Genomic DNA, 11,385 nt, shown 5'->3' with positions numbered 1-11,385 from the left:
ATTAGTAATGTTTATTTAAAATACTAAAGTATTATTTATCATCAGGTATTTCGTAAGCAATTTGCCTTTGACAGATTCGAGGGATATTGAGCAAGCTGTTGCAAATGAATTTTCAACTTGGTTCAGATCATATGTGAGCACATTTTTTTTACAAATTTAAATCTTATTTATTATAAAAAATATTAATATTTGAAAATATTTCTAGGTACAAAACCCTGATAACAAATGTTTCGATAAAGATTTGCAAGCACTAGCATGGGGTCCAATGCGAAAAATAAAAACTTGGCCAATATATACAGTAAATGTGTTCAGATTTCATACCAAATCATGGAGTGAAGGAAGAAAAACTGAAAATTGTGGAGTATGTGTTAGAGGGAACATTCATGAAGAAGATGAGTGTGATTATTATGGTATTTTGAATGAGGTCTTTGATTTGGAATACCCAGGCAAAGATGAGAACTTTGTATGCTTGTTTAACTATCAATGGTATGATCTAGTACAGAATAGAGACACAAGGGTTCATCCTGCGTATGGTTTAGTAGATGTAAAACATAGTAGAAGATACGGGAAGTTTGATCCATTTGTGTTAGCAAGTCAAGGTATTCAAGTTTATTTCAGCAAATATTCCAGTGGTCGTATAAACAAACAAGATTGACTAGCTGTCATAAAAATAAAAGCACGAGGAATAATTGATCAACAATACATTGTAGCAACTGCACATCAAGAGGATGAGATGTTAAGTTGTAGGCCTGTTGAAACTGAGGAGATGACAACTACAACCTATACTATTGAAATGAAGTTAGAAGATGTGAATAATTCAACTAGTTCAGGCGAAGATGAGAACGAGGATGAAAGTGAAGATACCCTTGAGAGCAATGAAAATAGTTTTGATGATTCTGATTAATTTTTATAATTTAGAATTGTAGAATTTTAATATTTTGTAATATTTTGAATAGTACTTTTTGAATTCTAAGAAATGAAATTGTTATTTTCCAACTTGTATTTATTAACTGCTTTTTGTAATTAATTAACTGCTTTTTGTAATTCATTAACTACTTTATTAACTATTTTTTATAATTCATTACCTGTATTATTAACTGCTTCTCATAATTCATTACCTGCTTTATTAATTGTTTACAATGTTTTATTAATTATTTTTTTTAATATTGTAGATGGCTTCAGGCGATGATCCTCCTCGTAAATCATTTGCCTCAAAGTTCCGCCGGAAGAAGATTACGGCTAGCAGAGCCACACAGCCTGAGAAAGGTGAGGGGCCTTCAGTTCCACCAGATCTACCTACACCACCACCGCCACCACCTGTCAGGAGCCAGCAGCATTCCCCGAGTGAGCAAGGTCAGGGTCAGTCAGATCCACCTGCTGTTGTACCTTCATACTTCCCTGGCCACTTCCCTCCTCCCTCGATGAGTCCTCACTACCCCTCTCCAGATCAGACACGTGCCTCTCCATTCTATCCATATTACCCTCCACCATCATCACAAGTAGAAGGTCCATCCACTGGTCCACGTCCTCCTTACTCCTACCCATATTACTACCCCTATCCGGTGCAGCATGAACAGGGTGGACCATCAAGACCACCAGAGATTGGCGATAGCGATCATACAGCTGCAGCAGATAAGCGTTAATACATTGAGCCTGAGGACGATAAGTAAGTTCAATTTAAGTTATTAAGTTGTTTTTATTTTGATATATTACATGTTATTGACAAAAAAAGTTACCTGCAGCTTCAATCCTTCAAGGCCACCTATACATATGATCCGGGATATAATAAAGAATAAATAAGATGCTCCTTAGTTATCCTGGAAGAAGATTTCGAAGCCAGATAGAGATATGTGGTTTGGAGAATTTCAGGTATACTTTTTTTGGTATGATTTCAAATATGTGATTTAATTTGTACTAATATTTTTGTTATTGTCTAAATATTTACATAAAGAATTTAGGTGGTTGCTTGAGCACAGCACGAGGATCAAAATGAATTTTGAGAGGAGAGGAGCGACCCGTCTCAGGAACATGTTCACGGATATTAGAAAGTCCGGGCAGCGTCCTAATTGGATTGGAGAGGGCGTTTGGGCTGATTTGAGTAGTGCTTTGGTGACCCCTGAGTTTGTAAAAATGAGAGAGCAGAATAAACAGAACAGAGCCTCTAACTGTAGAGATTTAGGAAGCTCTCTTCATACTGGTAGATCGGTACCTCATACGGAACATAGACGGCGACTGGTAAAAGTTTTAAATTAGTTTATTAAATATATTTATGTTATTATAACTATTTCTTAAATTTTCAGAAAGAGTCCCTTGGTCGAGAGCCAACACCACTGGAGTTGCATACAAGAACTCATCAACATCAAGCTGATCATCAGTGGGTTGATGAAAAGGCTAAGAAGGCTCATGTGAGTAATTTTTTATGGAAATTTGGAATAAAAATTATTTTAATAAAACTAATTGTAATATCAAATTATAATTTATTTTATGGCTGTATTCTCGCAGGATGATTTTGTACGGGCTCGAGAAAGCCGCCATTCCACTGGCGAGGGATCATCTTCAGGATCAGCCCACACTTCTGAGTATCATACTTGGTCTGATGTTGTAGGTGGAAGACAGAAGGGGAGGATATATGGCTTGAGTTCATAGGGCTATGCGTATGAGGGCAGTTCATCCACCTCAGCATTTTATGATCCAAGTACTGGAGTTGAAGAAACTGTGAGTCATAGGGTTGCAGCATTGATTAGAGAGATTAAAGAAATGAGAAGGGTTCAAAGTGAAATGCAAACAGAGCTGCAATCCTACAGAGTTGAAAATCAGAGGAAGCAAGAATAAGAGCAGCGACGAACATCTCGAGACAGCGAGGATACAGATGAGGAGTAGAACTTGTGACTTATGTTTATTGTGACTTTGTGAATTTGTGAAATTCTGAACTTGTGAACTTATGTTTTAAGGTTGAACATATTAGTTGTGCTTATCATTGGTAAACTTCTGAACTTATGTTTTATGTAATGTTCAATATTGGTTGTGCTTATGTATATTGTTGTGAATATAGCGGCGTGTTGCCCAAATCTTGTTGATTGAATATAGCGGCGTATTGCCCAAATCTTGTTATATATTGTTTTCTGTGCAGGTTTTAGAATCTAGGGTAAACCTCCCTTATATAGAGGGGAGGCTGTCAATTTTTTTTTGCAGGTGCTACAGGTTTCCGGAGGCTAACCGGCGGTTTGGTCGCCGGAAACGATGATACCAGACGGCTTTTCAACAGTCGCCGTTAACTTCGTTAAACCGCCGGTACTATGCCGGCGGTTACCCGACGACCGCCAGCGGGTGTACGTTGAAAGCCCGGCGGTCTAGACCGCCGTTACTACCGTCGGTCTGGACCGCCGATAACCGCCGGTGTTTTACCGACAGTTTATTGACGCTTCCCGACGGTTAAATAACCTCACGCAGGTCACCGAAATTGCCGGTAAGCAGTCTTTGAAGTACCGCCGGTACGACGTCAGTATCTTGACCGGCGGTAGATCGACCGGAACACCGCCGGTACAAAGCAACAGAATAACCAGCGGTATAAGCCGCCGGAACGCCATCGGCTAATTAAGCCGTCGGTAAAAATCGTCGGAAAATAGTTTCCTACGCCATTTTTTCCGGCGGTTCAATACCCGCCGTTAGCTTCCAAAACCGCCGGTTTTTTCACCAAACCGCCGGAAAAAACCGCCGGTTTTGTGTGATTTTCCTGTAGTGAACGGAGTTGGTCAATAGGAGCTTTGAGACCTCCTTGAGATGTTTTGTGTCGGAGACACCCAAGCTTTGGGCCAAGTGGCTCTCTTGGGCGGAGTACTAGTACAACACCTCTTTTCACTCGACTTCACAGATGACTCCATTCAAGGTGTTGTACGGAAGGGACCCCCTCACTTGGGGCACTTTGGGAGTAGCAGTACTACAGTTTCTTCAGTGGATGAGTACTTGGATGAGAAGGATCGAATGTTAGAGGAATTGAAGAAACATCTACTAAGAGTTCAACAAAATATGAAGAAACAGGCTGATGGGCATAAGAAGGACATCCAGTTCGAAGCAGGAGAGAAAGTGTTCTTAAAGCTCCAACCATACCGTCAGAAGACAGTTGGCAACAGGAGAAATGAAAAGCACGCTCCAAGATACTTTGGACCTTATGAAATATTGGAAAAAAATTGGAGCAATAGCATATCGGCTGAAACTACCACCCACGGAGACTATTAATCCAGTTTTTCATGTGTCACAGCTGAGAAGAGCCATTGGAGATTACACAGCCAACTCAGAGTTACCTGCCACGCTTACTAAGGATCTAGAGGTGATTATGGAACCCTTAGAGTTGATGGGGGTTCGTCAGAAAGAAGATGGAGCGAAAGAAGTGCTGATCAAGTGGAAGAATCTACCGGACTACGATGCCATGTGAGAGTTATACGAGAGGGTGAAAACAGCAGTTTCCTAGTTTTCACCTTGAGGACAAGGTGATTCTTTGGGAGGGCGGTATTGATAGGTCGATTCATCCTGAACCGGCCCAGAAGTCGGCCCAAAGGCCAGCTCAGTATTACAGGAGGCGGAAAAAGGGGTTCCGCTCCCTTTGATTCCGCCCAGTTGTGGGGCCCGCATGGAACTTTTGGAGAAGGAGGATTGGGTGGCTAGGGAGAGAGGGAATTTTTGAATGAGATATTTGAATTAGGAAACTAATTGTATTAAGAGGGGGAATTGTCTAGGGTTAGTTTTTCTCTTGGAGTTTCTTTGGCGTCTTGGGCTCTAGGCATCTTGCTAGAGATTGGGAGAGAACGATCCTCCTCTCGAATTGAGGATCAATTGTACCTTGCTTGGAAATTGTTTTGGTTTTGTTCTCTTCTCGCAATCCATTGTTTTGGGTCTGTTTTCACCCAGATTTTGCAATTATATCGTTGTTTTCACCAATTAGAGATAAGTTTGCTTGCGAACTCAAGTATTTCCCTTAGGGTTACTTGCGAACTCAAGTATTTCCTATCAGACTTCTATCCGAATTCAATTTCCTAGAGAAAATTTCACTCCTCTACATGCTGATAATACATTAGTCATTCAAATTATTGTCAATCTGGTGCTTCATAAGAGGACTAAACATATTAAAGTTGATTGTCACTTAATCTAAAATTTTTTTGATACTCGTATGATTTCTCTTGCTCATACATCCACAAACCTTCAAATAAATTTTAAACATATTTATGAAGGAATTGATTAAACAGAGACATCAATTTCTTCTAAGCAAATTGATGTTTGTTGACCAACCAACATCAATCTGAGGGGATATCAACATATATAATTAATTGGAAATTAATCTCCATGATTTTGGCTGTATTAGCTCCAAGCATCCCAACTCATCGATCCATGTGCTCATGAAATTAATCTCCATGAATTATGATTAGATTGCCATCTCATCGATACCTATCCCCATGAATGCAATCTCATCAATCTGCATGCACGAATTTATTGTATAACTAAAATTTTCCTTTAGATTGTGTATAGTTTCTATTATGTAATCTTTCTGAGGTTATATAAATATTGGTCAAAGGATGGCATAAGACCCGAGCAATTTTGTGCTATTGTCACAAACAACAATGAAGATGATCTAATCATCACCAAGTCTCAGCAAAATAATGAAGCATAGTACCTGTATAGAGGGACAGTAGAGTCCAAGCAGCCAGCCATGAGATTTTGAAATAGTGGGGATGCAAATATGTCAATAAGCTTCTGATCACCCTTAAACCCTGTGCCAAATATCACCAAATCAGCCTTAATCGGTGTTGAGTCACCTTCAACAATGATTCCCTCCTTACAAAACTCAAAGCTCTTTGATTGCTTGAGCACAATGCTTCCTTCTTCTACTTTCTCATAGAATTTATATGGTAATATTGCCACCAAACAAGTGGTCATAGCCTGAAAGAAGCTATGGTCTGGCAATGTAGTCGAAAGCAAAAATAAGCAAAAATAAAAAGCAATGTCAAACAGAACCAAAGAAAATTTTGATATTTGTTTGATTCCACCATCAAAATGAACTTTAAAATATGCAAATCTTTCAAATTTAATGATATTAAGTATTGTTACGTCGTGGAACATTCGCGGCAGTAGAGAGATATAAAATTTAACGTCTTAGCTTTGTACAAAGATCCAACACATAAACAAATAAAACATAAAAGTGTAGCCTTCATAAGAGGCCAAAATTTTTACGTGGAAAACACTGAAAAGGAAAAAACCACAGGACCTAGCCCAGTTTGAATGAATCCACTGGGGGAGGCTTTATGTAGCAAATATACATTGTATAGAGCTTGTTACATAATAGTTGTTCTTAAAAGAGTATTGACATGTTTGTTTGATTAATAGAACTATATTTGGGTGACGGAGATCAAAAGGATCATAGTCGGCGGGCGGCGATGGTCGGAAGGATCGTAGTCGGCAAGCGTTGATGGATGGAGTGAACTATAGTTGACGGGCAACGGTGGTAGGAGGGATCGTAGTCGGTAGGCGACGATGGTTAGAAGGACCATAATAGCAATTCTTAAAAGAGTGTCGACATGTTTGTTTGGTCAGTGTGACTATATTTAGGTGACAAAGGTCAAAAGGATTATAGTCAGCGGGAGGCTGTGGTCGAAAGGAACGTAGTCGCAAGCCTCAATGGTCGAAGTGGACCGTAGTTGACGGGATACGATGATAGAAGGGACCATAGTCGGCAAGCGACGGTGGTCGGAAGGATCGTAATTGACGGACGATAAAGGTTGGAAGGACCAGAGTTAGTGGGCGATGGTGGTCGGAGTGGACCATAGTCGGTGGGCGATAATGGTCGAAAGGACCGTAGTCGATGAGCGATGGTGGTCATAGTGGACCGTAGTCAGGTGACGGTAGTCGGAAGGACTGTAGTCAGCATACGATGACGGTTGGAGTGGACCGTAGTTAGGAAATGGTGGTCGGAGTAAACTATAGTTGGCGGGCAAAGGTGGTCGGAAGGACCATAGTAGACAAGCGATGGTTGTCAGAGTGGATCTAAGTCAGTGTGGGACGGTGATCGGAGTAGGCCGTAGTCGGGTGATGGTGGTAAAAAGGAAGTCCGATGGCGATCAGCGGCCAGGTGGAAGTCGGACGGCAATAGGTGGTCGGGCGGTACAAGCTTGAGAAAGTAAGAGAGATCCTTCATTTTTCATCTCTTATCCTCTCCCTTTTGTGAGGAATGAGGGGTTTATTTTTAGTTTTTTTAGAGTGACATGACTAGTAAATGGAGAGAAAATCAATGGCATGTTGGGAGTGTTTTAATGGACAGCCGATATCAACTCCCTCAGGCATGGATCATTATTTTAGCATTTGAGTGTCTTAATGAAGTTACAATTCAATGATCTTGGGCTCGTTGAATTCGTCTCGTCAAACCACTCGATTTGACTATAAGCATGCACATTTTGATGTCATTTGATCAACTGATTCTGAAGCTTCCAAATAATTCAGGCCCTCGATTTGGACCCATTTGGGTTCAAATTAACCGATTTTGGTGTCAATGGGTTTATCTTTTTGAGACATTCAGTTTGACTATAAGTTTGCTGAAATCAGAGCTCAGATGGTCACGAATATAATTTTAGAAATTTCCTATTCATATTTGCATTGAGATTCATGCTCGACCAAGATAATTTTTTGATGACATATCAAGTATGAACACAACATAAAGAATGAAACCATCACTCGTAAAAGTGCATTTTTTTTTTCTACAAGCAATAACCAAATGAGCACCAAGATAAAATATTTAAAATTTTCCAAGGAAGTTACCGAGAGAACAATCAATCAAACATCGCAAGCAGTAGGCTTGCATTTACAAAATTCAACAAATGTAGCAAAAACATAAGGCCAATGACGATGATGAAGATTAGATGTACCATTGATATTAGAGCATTCTGCAGCAACATCAAGTGCTGATTTAAGATAACCGACGATGACAACACGCTTTCCTTTGATAAGATCAGCAGCTGCTGCACTGCCCACTTTGGCTATCTCCATGGAGTGCATAACCTTGCCATCAAAGACCTCAGGACCTTTGTTATTCGGCAAACTGGGGATATTTGGAAGATCACAGAATCTGCCCAAGCAGAGTACCACAAAGTCTACAATTTGCACCTGTCATGGTTTAGATCATTTCATCAGCTTTTGATTTTTCATTAAGACAAACAATCGACAATGTTGCAGATCAGGATCGCAAGGTCAATAGATCCATCGAACATGTCGACCTTTTGACAGGATAAGGTATGGTTAATTGTTTATAGTCAAATGACTCAAATTTGAACACGTCACAAAGTGAAAGTGATTGATTGTTTATAAATTGCAATGTTTAGAGCTACAGTTCGAAGATGTGAAGCATTATCATAACTTTAATTTACAGGCGGCTACCACATTTCTAGTTTGTATAATGTTCTTATTGTTTTTTCAAAAATTTTGATAATGAAATTGAGCTTTTCACAGCTAAATATGTTGAATTATGAGTCTCAAAATAATTTTTGAAATTTTATATTACCATAAAAAAAAAAAGAGTAAAAAAATATTGGCGGTCAGGCACGGGACATCAGAGAATTTGATCCCAAAAAAAAGTTTATGATTAATCATGACTATATACATTTATCACTTAATTAAAGAATTCTGTAACTGCTTGCAACGAAGCTTATCAGCAACCATAGAAATTACATACCTCGACAGAGCCATCCTCAGCTCGCTGCACAGTGACATGCCAAACTCCAGGACCACCGCCGGCGCCGGCAAAGGCTTGGCCGGTGCCACCCCATAGTTTCCATCCTCCCATCTCCTCCTCCGCCACGCCGACATACTCCAATCTCACCACCTTCTCCCCGAGCCTTACATAGCGGAGAAGATCAAAATGGCGAGCGTAATCTGCTATGTACTTCATAACCTCCTTCTGATGGGGCATTCCATTTCTGATGACCGTCTCCGGCCATGGGAAGTCCGAGAAGCGGTAGGCTGATGTCGGTGACTGGAGGCGGGTTGAATCAAGAGTGTTTTTGGCCCAAACGCCACCGATGGAGTTGTCGGCCTCGAAGACCACCGGATGGAAGCCCTTCTGGAGAAGATATTTGCAGGTCAACAGACCGCTGATGCCAGCGCCTATCACACACGGCAAATTATTGGGTCAGGTGACCGGAGCCAAAAGATAAGTTCGGACAGTCAATAAAAATTTGCCGCGTCATCTTGCGCTTTAGTTGCGCTTTTTGACTTGCGCTTTAGTTGCGCTTTGGTTGCGCTTTAGTTGCGCTTTAGTTGTGCTTTTTGACTTGCGCTTTAGTTGCGCTTTGGTTGCGCTTTAGTTGCGCTTTGGTTGCGCTTTAGTTGCGCTAATTTTAAAATAATATTTTATTATTATCCGAACCTATCTCTGCGTTCGGTCACCTGACCCAATAATTTGCCATCACACACACCCTCTTCGCCTCCGTGGCTTAAGCTCTGCAGAGAACCTTCTACGTTCTACATTTTATCCGCAGATGTAACACGGCAAGTTTTGTATTTTAAAAAGTTAAATATATTAATAAGGTGAAAAAAAAATTAAATTTAATTATGAATTATAATATTTTAATAAAATTTGATAAATCAAAAATAAAGGAATGACAGTTTATAAAATAAATAAGATACATATATGTTATGTATTAGAAAATTTAGGATGATAAAATAAGTTTAGCATATTAATTGTGCACTAAAAAGGATTAAAATTTTAAAAAAAAAAAACCTAAAAAGGAAAAAAAAAAGAATTATAAAATCTAATATAAATGAAATGATATACTATGTAAATAGAGATTACAAGGCATGATATAAATCAAATGATCTATTGTAGAAATAAATATTACAAATATCAACATTATCCTTTATTGAAGGAGATGGGGTTACAGAGCTTAGATCACCGATTTGATTTCTTGCGATGATAGTCGAGAATGTTGGAGAAGTAAAAGAGGGATGATCATGATCGGATAATATTAATGAGATATTGATGACAAGATGTCAAAAGTTGAACTATGATGATTAGGTGAGGTGGACAAGTGATAGTAATTGAGCAACGAGAGTCAGATGATGAAGGTGCTCGGTTGATGTTGGTCGAGTGATGATAAAGAGGTAATAATGATAGGGCGACATCAGGGGGTGCCGGCGATCGGACGACAACAATCACTAGCAATTATCATTAGCGTAAAAAGTCGGACAAATCTAAAAAAAAAAATTATATCTCTAAGATCTCTTCAATTTTAAATCCAAGTCAAAGCTCCCGTGCATATGAAGATTGCAGGAGCAATTTGGTAAATCCTGTCAAAATTTATAACCGCTCCATTTAATGGCTTTTGTTGATCTATTTAAGCTTCGTTTGGGACGATTTTCTTTCTGCTTTTTAAAGCAGTTTTTAAGTATAAAAATTTTAATTTTTGTTAAAAAATTGCTTTATGAAGCAGTTAATAAAACCGTCCCAAATGAAGCCTTAATCATACATCATTTTTTTCAATGACCTCAAATTTGTACTTAAAATTTTTTATCTCACAATATCCAAGATATTTATAAGATAATTTTCTGAGCCGAAAGAATTATCTAATAAAACTACAGCAAGTACAAAAATAAGTATTTGCTGAATAATTTGGCTGTGATATTCAAGAAATTTTAACGAGTTACAGCACTACTTTGCACTTTGTAGATTTACGATATAATAATTGTTTTTATGAGTCAATATATTAATTAGTGCCTAAGGTTTATCCACGTGCTAGAAATCGTTAATTTTCCAAAAAAAAAAAAAAAAAATTTTCAAAAAAAAAAAAAAAAAAAAGAAATCGTTAAGGAATTAAATTAAGATTATAAGTTAAATTTGAAAAGCAATTCAAAAGTTGTTTGGATTCTGATTCTAATAAATTTTTACTCGAGATGATGAATTTTAATTATGTAAATCCAATAAAATTAACTTCAAAAAATAAAATTTAAAATATATTTTAATTTTAAAGAAACAAATTTTTGCGTGGTTGTACGACCTTTATTTTTCATTTATATTCATAATTTATAGAATGTTAAAAAACTCATGACAATAGAGAGAATTTTTTAGTTATAATTTTTCGAGAAGATCTAATATAAACATATTTAACAAAAAAAAAAAAATTATAGTATTTTTGGAATAGCATTTTGAAGAATTTGGCCAAATTTCATAAAGCTTCATCGTATGACGTATGTTGATTCATTTGATAATATCTCATTCAATCAGAATTGAATTGCTATAATAACCTCATAATTCAGTTATATTGATCTGGTTAGATTTGTATCATCGAGCCACTTGATTTGACTTGAGCATACAAATTTTAAAGATCATTTGATCTTTCAATCAATGTCCTA

The 11,385-nt window shown here is 38.1% G+C and overlaps 2 protein-coding genes across 2 annotated transcripts in view; one reads left to right on the top strand and one right to left on the bottom strand.

The window, feature by feature from the left end:
• LOC110102346 (probable flavin-containing monooxygenase 1) overlaps positions 1-9,148 on the bottom strand; it is a gene marked incomplete at its 5' end in the record, with an annotated part of 16,781 nt that extends 7,633 nt beyond the window's left edge. The window contains 3 exons of the mRNA XM_028696336.1: positions 5,666-5,948; positions 7,818-8,145; positions 8,711-9,148. Of these exons, the coding sequence (XP_028552169.1) occupies positions 5,666-5,948; positions 7,818-8,145; positions 8,711-9,148 (1,049 nt within the window). The remainder of the gene's footprint in view (positions 1-5,665; positions 5,949-7,817; positions 8,146-8,710) is intronic.
• Positions 2,006-2,671, top strand: LOC114580009. Its single transcript, XM_028696309.1, has 3 exons — positions 2,006-2,235; positions 2,301-2,405; positions 2,503-2,671. The coding sequence occupies exons 1-3, from the start codon at positions 2,029-2,031 to the stop codon at positions 2,644-2,646; spliced, it is 456 nt and encodes a 151-aa protein (XP_028552142.1). The 5' UTR covers positions 2,006-2,028; the 3' UTR covers positions 2,647-2,671.
• Positions 9,149-11,385: the final 2,237 nt, after the last annotated feature.

The sequence above is a fragment of the Dendrobium catenatum genome, unplaced genomic scaffold, assembly GCF_001605985.2.
Source record: "Dendrobium catenatum unplaced genomic scaffold, ASM160598v2 fragScaff_scaffold_733, whole genome shotgun sequence".
Lineage (NCBI taxonomy): Eukaryota > Viridiplantae > Streptophyta > Magnoliopsida > Asparagales > Orchidaceae > Dendrobium > Dendrobium catenatum.
Note: the sequence above shows the minus strand (reverse complement) of the source record. Positions and strands in the feature narration are given on the sequence as shown.

What these genes read in the sequence shown, in the direction of transcription:
- LOC114580009 (XM_028696309.1), top strand. Translation starts at nt 2,029, where the DNA reads ATGTTCACGGATATTAGAAAGTCCGGGCAGCGTCCTAATTGGATTGGA. An exon ending in CGGAACATAGACGGCGACTG is followed by an intron (nt 2,236 to 2,300) that starts GTAAAAGTTTTA and finishes TTAAATTTTCAG; the next exon opens with AAAGAGTCCCTTGGTCGAGA. An exon ending in AAAAGGCTAAGAAGGCTCAT is followed by an intron (nt 2,406 to 2,502) that starts GTGAGTAATTTT and finishes GTATTCTCGCAG; the next exon opens with GATGATTTTGTACGGGCTCG.